Raw genomic sequence first — 21,984 nt, 5'->3', positions numbered from 1 at the left:
TGCAAACCACTTCCTATGCATTTTCTCATTAAATCATTTAATATATTGCAAAAAATGAGTTATGGGCTTAATCTATAGATTGCAGGGTTCAAATTCTTGTAGCTTTGAGTGGGTACTTGGTGCTTGTTTTAAAGGAACAATTCGCCCAGAAATTAAAGTTTGCTGAAAATGTAGAACATTAAATATGTAAATGAGTTAGTTTCTTCTTAAGAGCAGATTTGGAGAAATGTATCAGCTGCTCAGCAGTGAATGGCTGATGTGAGAGTTAAAAAAAACCCCAAAACATCTTCATGCAATTTTTTTTCTTCCAAACGCACAAGATGTTAACGGATGGACCGGAGTCTATATAGATCGCTGCGATGTTTTTTATCAGCTGTTTGGACTCTCATTCCGACGGCACCCATTCACTGCAGAGCAAGTGCTGGAATGCTACATTCCTCCGAATCCGTTCTGATGAAGAAACGAACTCACGGGCGACCCAAGGATGAATCTTTTGGGTAAACGGTTACTTCGGTGCTCTTGTTATCCCGGCTGCAAAGATGCACAGCGAGTACAGCGCAGCGCCGTGAAACGCAGAGAGCGTTTGCTCTCTCCGTGAACCGTTCCTTTGCTTCTGCGCATCTGATTAGTGTTCCCGTGGAGATGTGGCAAACAGCACCCGATGCAGGAGAATCATTAGCTAATTGGCAGCGTCTCCTCCAAATCACTCACCGTTACATCTGACTTTAAACTTTTCAGCCAATTACGAAAAATCTGCTCGCCCTCGAAACGCTCTTCTCTTCCGCAGCTCCTCCTCGTTTTCCGTTCCTCACGCGAAGCTTCCCGCGCGGCTAGAGAGAAATCAAGTCGGGTTTTACCGCAGGTCGAGTGGCAGGCATTCAGGGATGGCCGAAATCAACTGATAACCGAAATGTCGTTTTTTTTTTTCCCAATCCATCGCCGAAAAACGAAACGCTGTGATTGAGTTCTCGGACATAAAACTGAGCCGATTGCATAATATCTAGAGATTTTACTGTGGCAGAATCAGCCCGCGGCATTGATTTTCCTCTGTAGGTGCTGAAGTCGACACTTTCGCCGCAGATGTCAGGGCAGTTAGCAAAAAACAGCAATTCCTAGAGGATTCTGAAAGGCCTTTATATTCAAAATCACGTGACGAGATCCAAAAAACTAAATATGCAACGACCCCACGCAGCATTCGGATGTCATTGCATTAGATACGAAACACCAAAGAGCGTGCGCACCTCAAATGCCGCTTCTCCAAACCAACCACTGTTTTTATCAAACGTTTTGGTGTTTTTTGGGGAGACCACAGTACACGACCTCTACGACTAATAGCAGTTTATAGTTAAAAGCGGTCGTATTTTTACGTTAGGAAGCAGCGCAAAGCAGCTAGATGCGTTTTGCACCAGCTCTACGTTCGATTAATAATACAACGCCGCTAAAAACCTGCTCTGAATAATGCATCGCCCCTCAAGACGAGTAACCTGAAAAATGGAGCGGGAGAAGGGCCAGCGAAGGACAGAGGAGACGGAGTTCACCGTGACTAATCCCGCTCGTGGCGTCTGTCGTAAGCGTGTCACTTCCTCCGTCTGCTGACTGATAGGGCTGTGAAAGACGAGGAAAACATTTCAGAAGAGCTAGACAGAGCGTGGAGACGACTGTCGGCGTATTAGCAAAACAAACGCTGGGGTAGAAACTAGCTTCTCTCACAATTGCTCGGTTTCATAATTAGGAAGAAACGTGGTGCAGCGCGTTTGATTTAGCGTGCAGATTTTTTTTTTGGTGAGACACACTAAAGAAAGAAGTTATAATACAGTCACTGCAGACCTAGCCGTCCAAAAGCAGACTTAAATATGTTCTCAAATATTATTGTTTGCATTTGCAGATTCACATCGTTTACATTCACATATTAAATTGTATTGCAATATGGCAGCTAGAATGTCTTTTAACCTTTCTATGCATTTAAATATTGCTCATTATATTGCAATTAGTGCTCTCAAATAATTAATACTAAATATTTTTTTTACATATTTTTGTTGAAATAATATACTAATTACATCTATATATTCTTATACTTTATATTATAATATTTTTTTTGAAAGAATACAATTTCTATATATTCTTTATATATATATATATATATATATATATATATATATATATATATATATATATATATATATATATATATATATATATATTATATACACATGCATATATACATGCGTGTATTTATATATACATAATGAATATACACAGCACACATATGTAAACAAAAACTTATTTTGCATGCGATTAATCACAATTAATAATTTGACAGCATTTTTTTCAGTAAAAACACTTTTTGCATTTACACATACTACCATTTACAAATTAAATTATTCTGCAATATGGCAGTTCTAGACAGAAAGAAATTCTATTTTTACAAGAATCATTTTTTGTTTATTAATTATTGCATTAATTATTGTATTAATTTATTTTAATTCATTTTGTTCAGTCATTGTGTTGCTTTATTTCTCAGCTTTTTATATAATTAAATAATAATTGATTTCATTGTGATTATATTACAATTGCGCCGAAAATAAAGCAGCATGTCAGAAGCGTTTTCATTTGTTACCAGCGACCGTTTGTTATTTCATGAGTCACGGTGCACGGAAATTGTGTTCATACTAATAATTCAGCTCAGGGTCTACGTACGTCATTTATTCAGGATGCATCCAACGCATCCTGAGCTTCTCTCTGACGTCTCACTGCCCTTAGAATGAATCTATTTTTCCAAAATGAATACAGATGCATTCGTTTACATGCAGGTATCACATTCTACACAGGCGGTTTTCTCCATTAGTACCCAAGGGAAGCACGCTGGAGGAACCCGGGCTATTTTTAGACACTTGTCTAGGTCACAATGTGAATCATCTTCTCTACTAGGAGGCCGTTGGCAAGATCCAGGCGACATGCCGCACACTCCGTTCCCTTCGTAACTTGTTTTTGCTGCGGTTAGTGAGTGTGCGCGCATTTGAAGATTTTCCTAAAATACTTGCTTCATTTATTGATTTATTTGATTGGAATTTACGCTCTTAAAGGAACAGTTCACCCACAAAATCGAAATATGCTGAAAACATACTCGCCTTCAGACCAGCAAAGATGTTTTTTTCACACGCTCGCTCACGGCTGCTCTGCAGTGAATGGGTGCCGTCAGAAACAACTGATCAAAACATCACAAAAACCCTCAAGCAACGTAAATAATGCACAAGCTGCGTGTTTGCAAGCAACAAATCCATCGTTAACATGTTCAAACTAACATCTATCCATAATATTGCTTTTTTTCCCAGTGAAAAAGTAATTTAGTTTGAATCAGGAAAGAAATATGCGCAGGTTTCTGTATTTGCAGTACAACGAAACAAACCTCTTTCATCGATTTATTTCTTACAAACACTCATTTCAAGACATTAACTGATGGACTGGAGTGGTGTGGATTATTGCGACGTTTTTATCAGCTGCATGCACGCATTCTGACGGCACCCATTCACTCCGAAGCATCCGAAAGATGTGCAATGCTACATTTTTCAAATGTGATAAACAAACATCTTTCCTGGATGACCTGAGGGTCAGCAAATGTGAACAGCAGCTCAGATGAAGTTTATTGGGCTCTTTTCCTACGTCCGAGGAGTAGTAGTCTCCTCCATTTTCTCTTCATTTAATCTCATTGCCGTCTAGGAGAAACAGAAGGCATTATTTTCCGTCTTTGCGCACGCAGGCTTCTCTGGATCTTTCTCTGCAGTTTAGTTTGCATTTTTCATGGTGTCTTTGTGAAAGCCCTGCTGACAGCAGCTGTCATAGCGTCGCTCGCAGGAACGGCAATGCAGCGCTTCTTTTGTGCACAGCCACACAAAGAGCGTATCCAACAGCAATATCCACCGCATTAGTGCAACAGGCGCTAAAATGATGCTAGGAAGATTTCGACTGGGTGAACGCTACAGGACAGCACGGACTGCTTTGCTCCTGATTCTGGACGGAGAACAGCGGTGGTGACGGATCGACAAAACGAGCGAAATGTGAAATATAACTACAACAAAAAAATGCATGGGCTCTTAAACAAGCGTTGCTATGACGATACAGAGCGTATGATTCTAAGGGTAAACGAGTTCATGCATAAAATCAGAAGAATTTTTTTCTTTTTTCTTTTTTGAATGTGAAAATTTATGATTTTTTATTATTTATTTTTTTTAACCTAGCTGATGACAGTTTTCTTGTTTTAAACAAAAACTCATCTGATTTCGATAAATTGCTCAGAAAGAAATATCATGATGTTTTTCGAGTTTATTTTTGCTGGAAAACTAGACAAAAAAATACAGATTAAGAAAAATATTTTTAGTTTTAATAAGAGAGAATTAAAAAGTTTTTGACAAGAATTAAACTAAGGCCTGATCAGACAAAGCCAGGGTTAGGCCACAGTTTAAGAAGGACCTTATTAAACGTGCCTTATAAAAAAATGGTGTCTACATTGAAACAAAATAAAGGCAGTGAGTATATTTTGCGTGAGTAGTTTATTTTAGAACAAAAAAATTGCAGATAACGTACTCACCCTTTGCCCGCCGAAGATGTTCGTGTCTTTCTTCAGTCGTGAAGAAATAATGTTTTTGAAGAAGTTCTAAAGGTAGAGGAGAAAATGAGATGCGACTAACTGTCTTAAAACAGAAAACAGTTCACACAGAGCTAGACAAGACAAGCATTGGAGGTTAAAAAGTATAAATTGTTAACATTACATTTTTTTTTTAAAAACAAATCACCAATGGTTTCGTCAGATAAGACCCTTATTCCTCACCTCGGACCATTTAGAGCCCTTTGAAGCTGCTTTTAAAGAGCATTTTGGAAGTTTGGGGCACCATGGGAGTCCATTATATGGAGAGAAATCCTGAAAAAAACAAGTTTTCAAAAAACTATTACTTCACGACTGAACAAATAATACACAAACATATTGGTGAGTACATTATCTGTTCATTTTGTGCCAGTTTCTTTCAGCTGAAATAGCTTTTAGTCTGGGACTAGCCCCGTAATGCAACTTTTTAGCATACGTGTAAAGGCTCAAATTTGATTTTATGAATTGGCTGTGATGTGAAAGACGTAAGGTCGAGGCTGAGCGGACTGTGTGTATCTGTATGTCTCCAGGTAAACCAGCACCATGTTGACCAGCATCACAGAGAGCATCTTCTGCTGCCTGATGGGAAAGACGACCAGCATGGTGCTTCCGGTCGAGTCGTCCGACGGCAAGCCCTCGGACGGCTTCGAGTTTGTGGAGGTGAAGCCGGGCCGTGTGCTGCGCGTGCGCCACATCCTCCCCGAGCGGCCCGCGGCCACAGAAGCGCAGCCGGAAGCGGGAGGCGGCGGCGTCCACTGCAAGCGCAAGATCACGGTGTACCGCAACGGCCAGCTGGTGATCGAGAACCTGGGAGACGTGCTCCACTCCGAGATCCTGCAGTGCCAGAACGGAGACGTGGAGCAGTGCAGCACGGTGGAGGTGGAGCTGTCCGATTACACCACCGCCCCCTCGTCCCCGGATCCCAAACCCGCTCCGCCGCTTCCGGCCTCGGACCAGCAGAAACCGGCCCCTCCGCCCAGACGCCGGCGGAGGAGACCCATGCGGACCGTGATGATCGATACGGAGCGCTGCATCAGCAGCTGTAAGGGGACGCACGCGGACGTGGCGCTCTTCTTCATCCACGGCGTGGGCGGCTCGCTGGACATCTGGGGGAGTCAGCTGGATTTCTTTTCGCGGCTGGGTTACGAGGTCATCGCCCCGGATTTGGCGGGACACGGCGCCAGCACTGCCCCTCAGATAGCGGCGGCCTACACCTTCTACGCCCTCACCGAGGACCTGCGCGCCATATTCAAGAGATACGCCAGAAAACGTAACATCCTCATTGGTCACTCCTACGGGTAAAACCCTAACCTTACATTCTGACATTATACACTATCAGACAACATCTCAGACACTCATTTATGATGGATAGATTGATAGAATGATAGATAGCTAGATAGATAGATAGATAGATAGATAGATAGATAGATAGAACGATAGATAGATAGAACGATAGATAGATAGATAGATAGAACGATAGATAGATAGAACGATAGATAGATAGACAGAAGGATAGATAGAACAATAGATAGATAGATAGATAGATAGATAGATAGAACGATAGATAGATAGATAGATAGATAGATATAGATAGATAGATAGATAGAACGATAAATAGATAGATAGAACGATAGACAGAAGGATAGATAGAATGATAGATAGATAGATAGATAGATAGATAGATAGATAGATAGATAGATAGATAGATAGATAGATAGATAGATAGATAGATAGAAGGATAGATAGAAGGATAGATAGAACGATAGATAGATAGATAGATAGATAGATAGATAGATAGATAGATAGATAGATAGATAGATAGATAGAGATAGATAGACGATAGATAGAACGATAGATAGATAGATACAATAGATAGATAGATAGATAGATAGATAGATAGATAGAGATAGATAGATAGAACAACAGAAGGATAGATAGATAGATAGATAGAAAGGATGGTAGATAGATAGATAGAAGATAGATGATAGATAGATAGATAGATAGAAACAATAGATAGATAGAACGATAGAGAGATAGAATAGATAGAGAGAGGATAGATAGATAGATAGATAGATAGATAGAAACGATAGATAGAACGATAGATAGATAGACAGAAGGATAGATAGATAGATAGATAGATAGATAGATAGATAGATAGATAGATAGATAGATAGATAGAGAAGGATAGATAGACGGATAGATAGAACGATAGATAGATAGATAGATAGATAGAAGGATAGATAGACAGATAGATAGATAGAACGATAGACAGATAGATAGATAGATAGATAGATAGATAGATAGATAGATAGATAGATAGATAGATAGATAAACAATTACTAATTACTAATATTTGAGAACCGAAAATAGATCTAATAAAGAATATAAAAAGATACTCCAATGTTATATAAATAATACTAACATTTATAGTCAAGCTCTATGATTCACAGAAGCCTTTTGTTTCTTAACGCCACGATGTGCTTCAAACGAAATCGAAGAACGAACTGAAACGACGTCATTTCAAACAATAATCTACATAAAAAAAATGTAATAATATAACAATAAATAGCCGCCGCTATCGAAACGGCTTCCCCCTTCTTGACTCCCGAACAACGAACCGGAGTCACACAAAAAAAAAACGTATATACAAGTTTTCCAAATCCATGAAAAGAATGAAAGGAGCAAACTATAGGATAAAAGCCGTCTTTTGGGTCTGAAGTCCATCGGTCCTTCACTGCGAGCGTTTTGTTCCCGCGCAGGGTGTCCTTCTGTACGTTCCTGGCACACGAGTATCCGGAGCAGGTGCACAAGGTGGTGATGATCAACGGAGGCGGCCCCACGGCCCTGGAGCCCAGCCTGTGCTCCATCTTCCAGCTGCCCTCCTGCGTCCTTCACTGTCTGTCTCCGTGCCTGGCCTGGAGCTTCCTCAAGTAAGAGCCCGAAATAAACACAGCATCGCTTCAGCACAACCCGCGGCACACTAAACACGCCTCTCTTCTTCTGGTTTTTTTGCGCCCAGAGCCGGTTTCGCCAGACAGGGAGCTAAAGAGAAGCAGCTCCTGAAGGAGGGAAACGCTTTTAACGTGTCTCCGTTCGTTCTGCGAGCGATGATGAGCGGTCAGTACTGGCCCGAGGGGGACGAGGTCTATCACGCCGAGCTGACCGTCCCCATACTGCTGGTGCACGGCATGTACGACAAGTTTGTGCCGATTGATGAGGATCAGCGGATGGCTGAGGTTTGATTCTCATATCAGGATTATTGTGCTATCACTGTCTGTCACAATTCACATACTTCTATTCTCTAAAAGTACGTCCTTTTCCAGAGAAGACCTGAAACTCTCTTACAAGAAATTTGTAGAACTTCGTTTTCAATAAATGTTAGAACTTTTTCCCAATAAGGCCAGGACATTTTCGCAATACATTTTAGGATGTTTTGGGATAGATTTTAGGCTTTTTTTTTTTTTTTTTGCAATGATTTTTATTTATTTTAATTTTATTTTTATAATTTTTTTTCATACATTTTTGCAATACTTTGTAGGAGTTTTACAATACTTTTACTATTTTTTGCTGTAAAATGTAGGACTTTTGGGATTAAGGTGTTTTGCAATTAAATGTTTACATTTTTGCAATGCATTTTCAGACTTTTTTGCGATACATTGCAGAAGTTGTGCAATACTTTTAATATTTTTTTTTTTTTTTGCTGTAAAATGGAGGACATTTCTGTGATACATTTAAGGACATTATGATACATTACAGGGCATTTTTGCAATATATTTGGGGACATTTTCCCACACATTTTAGGACTTTTTGCCAAATAAGACTTTTGCGATATTTTTGTGAAAACATTTTTTTTGCAATAAAGTTAAGGACTTATTTTAGAAATTTCTTACAAGCAAGAAATCCTTTTATTTAAAAAAGAAAAAAATGTTTAATAAATATGAATAAATGTGATTGCAAATGCAAATGTAGTAAAAACACTGTACTTCAAGTAATGATGACCTAATAAGATTCACCATTGAGAATAATGACCTATACATGAACTACAAAAAAAATTAAAAAAAAAAAAAAAAAAATTAAATAAAAAATTAAATTAAAAAAATTAAATAATTAAATAAAATATAAATTAAAATTATTATTAAAAATTATTAATAAAAATTAAATTAAATTAAATTAAAATTAAATAAAAGTGAAAGCGTGCCCATTATAAGAATATATTGTAAGAATATCTTGTGACAGTGATGTCACAGTGTTCTAAAATAATAGGTTTCATTTTTATCTTCCTGTAAAACATGATTTATTATTTCCTGTGTTTGATTTGGGGATAAGTGGAACATTTCTTAGTGAGATTCACACATATATACGTGAACTGGGACGCAGCCCTTGATTCTATAGAGAGTGTGTGTGTGTGTGTGTGTGTGTGTGTGTGTGTGTGTGTGTGTGTGTGTGTGTGTGTGTGTGTGTGTGTGTGTAATAAGAGTGTGAGTGTGTGGCTCTCCTCATCAACACAAGAGCGTCTCTGTGCCGATGAGGAGAGGAGCGTTACGCATGTACTCACGCAGATGTGCTCTGGACCAAACACTGGCGTCTCATTGTACTGCTGTAGTCAGTGAGGACTCCTAAACAAGACACACGGTTCAGTCGCCAATGAATTACACACCGCAAAAGAAACGGTTAAAACACTTCTCGATTCACTTTTGGCAACGAGCCACCTTCAGCAAATGTGTGTAAATGTAGTATTTATTTAATATGAAAGCATTTATTATTTAGTTATGTTAGAAATAATAGTATTAGTTAGAAATGTATATATATATATATATATATATATATATATATATATATAAAATTAGATATGCATTTACATATATGTATTTTATAAACTTTATTTCCATAAGCATTTCTTTTATATTATATACATATATATAAATGGATTCTATATACTAATGTCACATGACAAAATATTGGTAACACTTTACAATAAGGTGTCATTCGCTAAAATTAATGTATTAAATAACATGAACAAACAATTAAAAATGCATTTAATATAGTCATTGTCTTTAAGTTTAGTTTGTAAAAATACAGTTGTAAAAATAATGTTAATAAGCACTTTTACTTACGCATTAGCAAAATTAACATGGACTAAGAATGAACAATACTTCTAGAGCATTTATTAATATTAGCTCATGTTAACTAATGTTAACTCAGAAACCTATGTATTTTATAAGCAAAGTATTTTAATTCAAAAGGAACATAAAAAGCTCGCACATTCAAGAATGTCTGAAATACAGGTGCATGAAAATGCTATTATATACTTATATACTTACATATATATATATATATATATATATATATATATATATATATATATATATATATATTATAGTTTAATTGGGATTTTTAGTTTAAAAGAAATGCTTATTAATTGTGCATTCCAATGAATCTCAATCAAACTGCAGTTTAGGTAAAAAAAAAAAAAAAAAAAAAAATACAGCTAACATAAAACGATACCATTATACCATAATAAAAAACATTTGAAAATTAAAAAAATAAACTCTTCATACAATATCATACGCATACCGCATTTAAATGTATTTTTCACTATACCAATTATTTAAATGCATGCAATATTTATATGTCCGAACAAAAATATTAACACGTAAAAAAAAATGTCTTCCAGATCCTCTTGTTCGCGTTCCTGAAAGTGATCGAAGAAGGCAGTCACATGGTGATGATGGAGTGTCCCGAGACGGTCAACACGCTCCTGCACGAGTTCTTCCTCTGGGAGCCGGACAACTGCAAAAAGGACACGGTTACCACGGTGACGGCCGACGAGGTCGCGGCCGTCCAGACGCTCGCCGTAAGCGCAGGGACGCCCAAGGTCAACAAGCCCCTTAACAAGTAACCTGATGATTGACGTTTTCGGGGTAAACCAATCAGAAGGCTGTTGATGGCAGGCTGTCAAACCGTCTCATTGGCTGAGGGCTGGTTTTTGGTCGGAAAGGCCCGAGCGGGCGTCCGGACGGGGGGGTGAGAAAGATTCACCGGTTCGAAGAGACTCTCTAGCGACGGGGGAAAAGCAGCTGCTGGTTTTAAACCGACGGACGGTGGCCTTTATTTCTCTCTGCTACCTTTGGACAATATCTTTCTTTCTCGTGCCGTCTAAACAAAAAGGACCGGAGGGCCGTCCGGAGGATGGAAACCGAAAGCGTCCGAGTCTGACCTGAACTGCAAGAGAGAGAGAGCGGGAGAATTTGCCGGGAAAAAGCCCAAGGGAGTGTGCGTTTAAAGTCAACACGAAAGCCTTTTCACTTCCATAACATGACACACAAGTACAGTTACGAAAAAAACAGCGGTTGCTTCAAAAATGATGGGCACTAATTAATTGTGATGGGAGAATAACGGGGTTGTTTTCATGCCGAGGCTTGTAGAAAATCAGCGTTCACCTCATACTAGTACTGACACGCTTTAACACGTCTTCCCTCGTAAATCAAATCGAAGAGCGATTGAGAGCAGATGTGCGAGACACTCGGTCCTGTTAAGACATCTTAAAAAGATAAGGTGGCGTAAATGAGCGCGCGCGCGTTTTACCCGATGAGTCAAAAGAAAACGAAACAACAGATGTCGGTTCACGCGAAGGATAACATTTTATGCACTTGTCCCGTCTCCTAGCAACTAGAAAGTCGGGCATTAGAACAAATGCACGGTGAGAGAGAGATATAATGAGGAAAACAGCATATAAGCTACAGGGTCGCGGGGCGGATTGCGTACGGATCTGAATTTGATGTTGAAAGGATATTGTGAGTATCTGGTCATCGGGTTCATCCGATCATGAGCCATTAGGCTCTGTACGAGGACAGACCGTCTGTCTATGCAAAGGACAACAGGGCTTCTGCACACGTCTGGCCGGGTTACCATGAAAACAAACTAGTCACGGGCAAAACAGATCCAGGAGGGAGGTCTGGTCCATCCGTCACTGGAGATAATTAAAGACGTCATGATATCTCTGCAGGCTTCTCACGTTTATGCGCTGAAACGTCACGCAATCAGAGCAGAGCGCTTGGTCAGAGAAATGGTCAGGTTTATAGCTAACAAAGTCCCAGTGATTATTTTAAAAACCGTTGTTGCTTTTAATATAATATAATCATTTAAAAAAAAAAATAAATAAATAAATGAATAAATAAATTAAAAAAAAAATAAATAAATAAATATATATATATATATATATATATATATATATATATATATATATATATATATATATATATATATATATATATATATATATATATAAAATATAATATATTTTTTTAAAGAAAGCATTTTTCTATTATTTCACAATTTTACACTGCATTTCTGATTAAATAAATGCAGCCTTGGTGACTTTTCAAAAGCATTACAAAAAAAAAAAAAAAAAAAAAGCAGCTGCTGCAGGGCTCTAACTGTTAATTCCCATTTCAACAACACAAATATGCATTACAATAAAAACACACGTCACTCTCCCAATTCAACTGCTACCAATATCTGAACACGCGTCCTTCAGGAAAGAAGAAATGATGAGCGATGGCGTTTTAACATCAGTCCCGGTCTTACCAGAGACAACCTTTTAGCGTCTAAGACTACCTGAGCCCTACGGGCGGCGTCCGTGGCCTGCTGCTGCTCGACACAGACAAGAAATAACCGTACGACCCAAGTCCGTGGAAGCTTACAGAATAAGTAAAAAAGAATACAGTAAAGCTATTCTCGTTAATATCTTAGCATTTATTCTAGTGCAGACCTCCACTAAAAGTGCATTACTGTACCTCGTTTTCGCAAAAATGATACGATAAACAACTCCACAGATGTTGCTCATTCAGCTTAGGTTACGCCAAGCCCAGAACATTTCATTTAAATGTTAGTAGCTTCGGTCACTTCACTGTAATGCGACGCAGACTGACTTTTATTGCAGCCACTCCTGTGAATTAGAAAACCAACCAAAACAAAATGCCTCCTAGATAAAACGGCTCATATTTTTAATAGGGCGCGTGTGCGTTTGGATTTACCTGGCCTCGTCAAAGGCACGGAAACGATTTCTCTGCTATTTGATTGGAGGAAGGATCACCGAGCATTTTAGGGAGCTCGTAGCTACGTGGTTTTAACGTCGTGAAACACAACCCAAAGATTTCATTTCTACTAAGCTTCACCGTTTAGAGCTGGCTGAGAAAAAGACTCCACAGAGACACCGTTAGGCCAGTGTGTAACCACCTAGCAACCGTGCGGTACACCCTAGCAACCAAACTCGCATAGCAACGGCCCTGGCGACCACCCACGTTGAGTTTACAATGCTAGGTGGACATCCTCGTTTCTAATTCACAGACGGGAGCAATAACGCTTTTTTTTTTATGCTAATGGAAATTCTGGCTTTCCTCTGAGCGCCGGGGAGCGTTTCCTGAAGAGACAATAAAATGAAATACAATAAACGAGCAACACTGGCCAATACTGTTAAAAAAACAAAAAAGGGAGTGAAAACGAGTCGGATGGACTAATGCTTTTGGAGCGTGTGAGTGAAGCGGGTTTAGGGGAGAGGAATATTATCTACAGAAGCTGAATGACACTAAAGACTGATGATGATGATGATGATGATGAAGGAGAACTCTTCTTCCTCTGGTCGTGTACTGATGTCAGTACCCCATTGTGAACATTGTGGTTCAGCTCGTGTCAAATGTGTGTGTGTTGCATATATCTATTGGGAAGCACTATACCATGCACTGCCTGAAAATAAGTGCATATAAAATGTCAAACTATATAAAAATGTGAATAAAAAAAGTTGAGTGATTTTTTTTTTTCCTCTCCAAAACATCAGGAATTATAGTTTTTCTTTAGCAGACACACAGGTTTGAATTTCTTTCATTTTACGGTCTTGATTTATAGAAATGATAATATATAAATTCTAATATATCAAATCAGAAATTGCAAGTTTTTAATTTACATAATATGACTGTATATCTTTATCATGTAAATACAAACTAAAAATATTTAATATATAAACAGCATATTTGTCTTAAGTATATTAACATTTGTATATAATAGAAATATAATAATACAAATATATAAATGTACGTACATGTAAATATTTTCTAAAGATATGCTCTTTTTGGGTATGTATTTTTCACACATAAACATTTTAACAAGAATTTTTTTATCCAATTTATCACGATTAATCGTTTAATAGCACTTATATATATGCAGTAATATAATAATATTATATTAATATTGTAAATAATATTATATAGTAATATAATAATAAGTGTTATTATTTTTTATGCTGCTGATATATTTGTAAAAAGGCCTTACATTGACAAAATCCTGAATAATTGGGATTTTCATTTCACATATGAACATCACAATCATTATCATTCTGATTTTACATTATCCCATGATATGATTATATTTTTTAAAAACGCTGGGCAGTTGCAATCTCACCAAACGACCAATAGGTGGAGCTAAAGATACTAAACATTTTGATATAATAATGATGTAATATTACTGTACCTAGTTGAATGCGTCGCTTTGGAGTAGATGCATTTAAACGATTTAAAAATGCTAAAATGGTTGCAGACGGGTTTAGGTCGCGTTGGGTAAGCGTTTTGTTGTAAACAAATACACACATTTCTGAGCAGCACTCAGGAAGTCCTGAATTAAAGAAAAGGACCAAATATTTACTCTGTGCTGCTTCACAGCCTCCGTCACCATGGAAACGCTTTCATAACATCACGTGACTCGTGGGTCACACGACGGTCCCGCCCTGCATGTATATTTTCACAAACCTTTACTGAGAAGTCAAATTTCTGTGTAGTCTGTCTGTCTGAGGCACTCATTATGATAGGGACATATGGCGCTAGAGATTCATCTTCATGCAGCATTTTAGTCGCTCGAAAGCATCTGGTGGTTTAAATGACAAAAAGCCCCGCGCCCTCGACATAATTCACAAAAGTAAATACAACATGTTGATTCAAACCTAAAACCAACTTAAAGGAGGAATCATTTTCTCCATGAGGTTGTGGTTTGAATCACCGTAATAGGTTGCATGATTTGACGAGACATGTTTATAACATCTGGTTATTTTGAAAATACTTCTGACAATTAAAAATACCTAATTACAACCCTCCCGTTGGGAATGCATGTAAAGTTCACGCAAACCGCCAGAACGGACGGAAAAAAGTTGGACGGCGAAAGCCGAACGTATACTTTGGTGTCATTTTTGAGCTTAAAATATATTAAACAATCAGTTCAAAGTTATGCTATGGAAATATGAATTCAGGGCTTTTTGGCAGTTCATTAGCATTTATTCATTTTAATTGCAATTAAATAAAACAATGGGAAAATAAAAGTTACTATTACAAAAATAAATCCAGCAATAAATATATATATATATATAAAATTGAACGCATCGTTTTTTTAATAAAATATAAATAAATATAATACATGAATTATTCAATAAATAAAGCAAGGTATAATTACTTTACACTGTAAAAAAATACATATCTTGCCGCTTAAAATTTTTAGTTGAGTCAACTTGAAATTTTAAGTTGTGTTAATTTAAGTGATAACTGGAATAATTCAGCTGACTTAACAGAAAAATAGGCAAAAAGACAGACAGTATATATATATATATATATATATATATATATATATATATATATATATATATATATATATATATATAGAAATAGCTGCAGTCTTCATTCTGGAATTACAATACGTACAAAAAAAGTGACTGGACTGTTTAAATTTTAAATTGACTGATTTAATAGTCAACTGTATAAAAAATAAGTAAATAATTCATAAAAAATTACACACAGTAAATATAAATATTGACCATCATGTGGTCAAAAAAACAATACAAAATTTTCCTAAGGTTATTCTAATAATATCAGACACCATTTTAAAATAGATTCATTTCTGAATATCACACCACTATGATTTATTCTGATTTTCCGATATCATAAATGACTGACAGGAGTCAGAGGACGCCGATCACATTGAGACCTCACGGTCTTATCCTCTGAACCGTGTTTCATCTGTAAACTCCGTCAGCTGTCAAGATACATCACTGTGATCCTGCACATCAGATCCAGCACACAGTCCCATCAGACTAAAGGACTGATTTCACCCATAATAAAATCTGATAAATAAAGTCTTCTGCGCGCGCACGCACACACACACACACACACGCGCACACACGCACACACACACACATCTGGATGTGATTCCACTGGCGTTCCTTCATATCTTTCGCTGAATGGCTTGTGTCCACTGCAGTTTTGTTTTATTCAACTGGCGGGTGATAAAAAGAAAAATCAGATCTGGATATTTTTTTTTATTATTTATTTGAAGAGAGAAACCCATAAAAACTTTCAGGCATGTTTTTTCCCCTAATTAAAATCAAATCTAGAATTCTCGTCATTTAACTCCTAGAAACAAATGTGTAACTGGGATTCATTTGTCCACACACTAAACCAATTTTACCTCTCTAAAAAATAAAGAGAAAGAAATGGGGAACAAATTATTTTGAAAACTACTTTTGTTGTTAAAAGTAAACATGAACCACACTGTAGAATTATTTTTTAAAGTCGTAAATAAAGAAAACACAACTTCAGTCTTTCTACTTCAAAATAAATCTCACATTTAATTAATTGTACATTATTTTGTAAAATGCAGAATTTGTTGTGAAAATCTTCGACACCGTATTTTTATAACACAAAGTTTAAAATGTGAATTGAAATATTCAATTTAAATTCTATTCATTTTGATGACCTTGTTCCTTACTGCTTATATAAATATAGTTATATCTATCTATATATAATAATTTTTATAATAAATAAAAGTTATATATATCTATATCTATATCTCTATATCTATATATATATATATATATATATATATATATATATATATATATATATATATATATATATATATATATATATATATATATATATATAGATATAAAAAATCAACTACATATATTAAAATAATTATTAGAAAATATTTTTTCCAGTTACGGAAGATTGTTTCCAACATGAGATAAAAAAAAATTATAAATTACATTAATAACATTAAAATTCCTGTGTTTGTATCTTTATTGTCTCAGTACTGAGATATTAACTAGGAACTGAAATAAAGAATTGAATGTGAAAAGTTTAAGTGAAAAAAAAAATAATTTTTTTTACCGCCTTTTTATTTTTCCCTTGTCATTCCACGGCAGAAGGAAAGCAAACAACCAAATGACAAACAAAAACAGATTTAAACAAAGCCATTTATATATATATGTATGTTTGTAATACGTAAGACAGCAAACTTGCAGTTCCTCTTTTTATTTTTTGCATTTGAAGACCGAAAAAAGTCCTCTATATTGAGTCACTCCCCGAAGATCTTACCAAAACCATATGCTATAATGTTTCCCGTGCAGCACGAATTTTCACAAAGCTATTCGCTCCCACATCCACTTTTCCCAAGCCGTAACCGAAGCCTCACCTTCGCACCGACAGGTTCAACTCAACACAAACACGCTGGAGACGGACGCGGCAACAGGTCAGGACACATGAGGTCCCCCGTTACAATAACAAAACTCAAAGCTCTCGCCTTTCAGCGGGAAACAGCCAGGAAAGGAGCCAGAGCAGAGGGAGTCGATCCCAAATGCCTGATTGTATACGAAACAAATAAACAACCAGAACTCTAACACGCATTCTTGGTTTCAGATCATTGGTTCTTCTCAGGACAACCATCATCCAGTCGGGGACGAAATCGGGCATCGAGATTCATGCTCCAGGGGCCAATGCAACAATGCTTCGCTTTTCCGATCCATCGCGACGATAAAGTTGCGGTGGGGGGAAATAGAGCGCGACAGAGAAAAGTCGTTTTCTCCACTGGGATTTCGAAACAATCGTCAATAGAGTCCCGAGGCCCGAACCCGTACGAGAAAGCAGAAAGATGCGACATGAACAAACCAGTCAGTCACAGGAAAGTTACATCACAGCCTTCGCTAGCGATTATCGTGAGCGGTGACGTCAAAGACAGCAGACGAGGACAAATAAACATGATTTCATACAGTAAGATATTTTTAATTTGTTTACGGAGATCAATTATTGGGTTTTCATCAAAGCGCACTGCTCCTTTCGGATGTGGGAAGATGCCCCAGGCTCGAAAAAAATCTCCATGGGAACACATTTGGAGAAACCTAGCAACGATGGATACATTGCGGTGAATGGGTGCCGTCAGAATGAGACTCCCAAAAATTAAAAAAATCGCAATAATCCATGTCGCTCCAGGCCATCTCGCGATACCAAAAACTGCATGTTTGTAAGATGTCGGTTTTTTTATCTTCAAACGGTTGATTCTGGCTGAAAAAGAGTGCTCTTTGGCGATGTTTCATCAGCCGTTTGGACTCTCGTTCTGACGGCACCCATTCACTCCAGAGCATCCGTTGGCGAAACGACACATTTCTCCAAATCCGACGAAGAGAAACAAACTCGCCCGCATCTGAAATAGCCCGAAGGTGAAAACAAAATGTTCATTTTCGGGTAAACTATTGCTGCTCCGTTGCAACTCTAAAGCTATAACTAGTCAAGGCCCACTCGCACAGCTTGTGTAATCGATGTGTGTTAATAGCGGCACGTTTGCTCCTGATCTCACCCGCATTACCCGATAAAGCTCTAATGAGAAGTTTGCAAGCTAATTAAAGCCTCTATAACAGATTAAGCCTGGCCTGGCGTGCAGATTTAAAGAGCGCTAACTTTGCCTCATCCGAGTTACCTAATTTTCCTTTGCTCGGACCGGCTGATGAAATCGGCGTAAACTGTCAGAGATACCCGAGCTACACGACACACAGCTGACAGATATTTTCCCGTTAATAGACATTTCCAAGCCAAGCTAGCTAAAAGCCTTCAAAAGGGAAAGAAAACACATTTATCAACTGCGTGCTTCCCGATCATGCATGTCATGGAGAATGTATAAAAATGCATGTAGACGTATTATATTTCCCTTCTGTGTTCTTACATGCGAATATATTCTGGGGTCAGCATGTTTGTTTAAAGACTTCTATCCGGCACATGTGCATTAAATTGATCAAAAGAGACAGTACAGACCGTCTATAAAAGAATCTCTTAGTACGGTTTCCAAAAGAAAACACACACCACAACTGATTTCAACATTGGTAATAATGAGAAACGTTATCGAAGCATTAGAATGATTTTCTGAAGAATCACGTGACACTGAAGACTGGAGAAACTACGCTGAAAATTCAGAGGAAATCAAAGAAATAAATTACATTTTAGCAATTCACAACAAAAAACCGTTACTGTTGATTGTAAAAAAAATATACCGTATTTTACATTAAATAAATGCAACCTCGGCGCGCAACTATATGTATACAGCCAAACTACAACATATAAAAGTCATTGCATTGGATGAAAAATTAAGTGTTTTTTCCCCTTCAGCAAAACTGTAGATGTAATGTTAAATAATACACAAAGTCATTATGTTGATAGTTAGTTCGTATGTTTTGTTTTTTTTTTGCACCTGTGTGAACACGAGAAGAACGGACCTCATAAATCCACTAAAAACCACCAAAACACGCCACTACTGATACAAAAATGAAAAAGCAGCAAAGTCCGAGTGGCATACGTGTCCAAATGCTGTTAATTCTGCAGTCCGTGGAGTAAACGGAAACATAATAGTGATGTAATCTCTGGACTGGATGTCATTTGCTGAGGATTTCCTGCTATCATTACATCAGAAAGCCTGTCATCTCGGCATCACGTGACTCCGCTGGAAGCCTTTTTCGGGGTTTCCAGCGAAGAGCGCTTCAGACTGAAATTCATCTCTATTCTCTTGGTTTAACTTAACCGTAGCGGCTTAGGCATAAAGATAAAGGCACAGATGAATAACTTTGTTTGACACACAAGAGAGGGTTTGACAGCTTCCACGGAACGGTGAAAGAGTTTGAAGCTACACTATAATGGTGGGTGTGCGTTTTCTGAAAAAAGAAAGCAAAACGAAACAAAAAAAATATTTGGTCGGGGACAAAATGTTCCAATCTTTTTCCTTGGCATTGACAAAATACGGGCCTAAAGCTAAATGAGTCAAAAGGATGGATTGTTCAAGCACCAAAACTATATATAAAAGTTTAATATAGTGCAAAGCATAAATGAGGTTTTTTCTGTATGTTAGAATGTGCGCTGTAGAATTGCTGAACAGAAGACACCGAAATTTTGACACTAAAACACTTACGACACTGAAATTTGATTGAACGTTGCAACAGTGTATCAAATGTATAAAAAAAAAGTCATTAAAATGCTCTAAGGATCACACTGCAACCTCCAAAAATAGTCATTTTTAATTTTTTGAAAATATAAAATATAACAAAAAATATAGTATGATTAGGAATAACGTGTAATTTTTTTAAATATATTTTTAATTAAATATATGCTATGCTGATTGACAATGTACAATTATTTTACCCATATTTTTGAAATTTTTTGCATTAACTATGCTTTTTATTTACATAAAATCAGTTTTGTAAATTTAAATTAAAAAAAAAAAACACCAAAATGGGATTCATTGTCTTTGACCCAAAACTTCAAACTGTTAAGCAAACGTTTGCTTAAATATATATACGTTTTATTAAATCCACAGCGATTCACTTATAGACCAACGAACGCATTTCTGCAGTTCAAAGCCTAATCCAAACCAAACACAAGCTCAAGAGATATTCAGGTTGTAGCCTACAATAACAAATACGTTAGCAAACCGCTCTTTTTTGAATTTATGAATGCTGTTCAGCTTACGGCGGACAAAATGTTTAAGATCCAATGGAAAAGTCCTATGGATCACACTTGGCCTACAGCAGCGCTATATAAGTGACTGGTAATATGTTTCCGGTCGCTAACGTCATTTTGGACAGCTAAACCAATTAGCTTAAACATCCACGCATATGTTTACATCCCCGAAAAGCTAGAAAGTTCATGTTCGCAAGTGACTCCTGTATTCCATAAACACACTCTTTTAAATGCAGTCGTCGCTCCCAAAATATTCCAGTGTGTACGTTGCTATTGTGATTATGATACAACCTCCACAAATAAATGGCATGTTATGACACCTAAACACACTGGCGAACATCTAGTATTTTGTAAAAATCACAGACATCAGCGCCCTGCCATTTCCAGTTAAAGGTGAGGCCTGTTATTTCTGCAACAATGGAGTCACTAAAACAATTACAACCAAAGACCGAATCCTATTTTTGAGAGCCTTTCAGGCCGGACGGAGGAGACACTGTTCAGGTGATGCACTGCATGTTGAACTTGGAAAGAAGAAAACAGCCTAACATCAGAAAGTTAAATAAGCTATCGTTCCGTCCTCTTAAATCTCTCAGCGAAGTCATGCTTCACCGTTTAGCGCTCTGTCCTTTCTCCAAGACACACAGGTGCTGAATCACGCAGAGGGAATGTTACGAGAGCCAGATAGCTCCAGACTTTGGACAGGTTGAGGCGAACGCGTGCCATGCCGCCGTACGGTCAGACATTTCTTTTTGCGAAGGTCTTCCATCTGCTTCGCGTTAGCCGCCCCGAACGCTCTCTACGTTTGAGTGAGTCACTGACGGATCGCTGCGGAGTCTCACGTTCACTCTTCCTGGCGGACGGCAGGCGTCGGTGAACAGCCGCGAGTTCGCTCGGGAAGGACTTGATGCTTTTAAACGCAACTGGCACGCAATGAGGCCCGAGCAAGTCCAAGGAGAACATGGAAAACACACCCTTTTTTTCACAACTGCGAACCAAGTCAAGTGCAAGTCACACGAAAAACATCTCAGATATTCTCGACGCAACTCAATCGGTTTCTTAGAGGGCGAACCGCAGCACGCTTCGCGGAAAAAAGCTCGGTGTACGCGGACCTGCGTTAACGCCGGCCGATGCACACGAGGGAAAACAGCGAGAGAGATTACGCGCAGGCCTATTGATTTTGTTTTGCTGTTTATTTTCAAAATGAAGTCATTCCGCAAACGCATGCCAGACTACATCCCACGGTAATCCTTCAGCGTCGTGCGGCATGTTTAAAACGGTCACGAGCTGCGGGGCAAGCTATGCGCTCGGGAAGTGTGACGAAAAGCGTTGCGCATCCATTGACCTAAAGATGCAGTTCTAAATGCAGTCATAATAAATTGAGCCAGATGATAAATGCATGTGAACTCACATCTGAATGTGGATATCTGTCTACACTAATTATATATATATATATATATATATATATATATATATATATATATATATATATATATATATATATATATATATATATATATATATATATATAAATAA

The 21,984-nt window shown here is 37.6% G+C and overlaps 1 protein-coding gene across 2 annotated transcripts in view; it reads left to right on the top strand.

Annotated features, from left to right (window-relative positions):
• abhd8a (abhydrolase domain containing 8a) overlaps positions 1–11,823 on the top strand; it is a 12,963-nt gene extending 1,140 nt beyond the window's left edge. The window contains exons 2-5 of one of the 2 annotated variants that reach the window (XM_043233504.1): positions 5,170–5,937; positions 7,399–7,569; positions 7,659–7,875; positions 10,314–11,823. In XM_043233504.1, coding sequence (XP_043089439.1) covers positions 5,183–5,937; positions 7,399–7,569; positions 7,659–7,875; positions 10,314–10,538 — 1,368 coding nt within the window. In that variant the 5' untranslated portion in view covers positions 5,170–5,182 and the 3' untranslated portion in view covers positions 10,539–11,823. The remainder of the gene's footprint in view (positions 1–5,169; positions 5,938–7,398; positions 7,570–7,658; positions 7,876–10,313) is intronic. The other variant, XM_043233503.1, reaches the window with a different exon arrangement.
• Positions 11,824–21,984: the final 10,161 nt, after the last annotated feature.

This window comes from Puntigrus tetrazona, unplaced genomic scaffold, assembly GCF_018831695.1.
Source record: "Puntigrus tetrazona isolate hp1 unplaced genomic scaffold, ASM1883169v1 S000000846, whole genome shotgun sequence".
NCBI classification, from domain to species: domain Eukaryota; kingdom Metazoa; phylum Chordata; class Actinopteri; order Cypriniformes; family Cyprinidae; genus Puntigrus; species Puntigrus tetrazona.
This window is presented reverse-complemented; position numbering and strand designations above follow the sequence as displayed.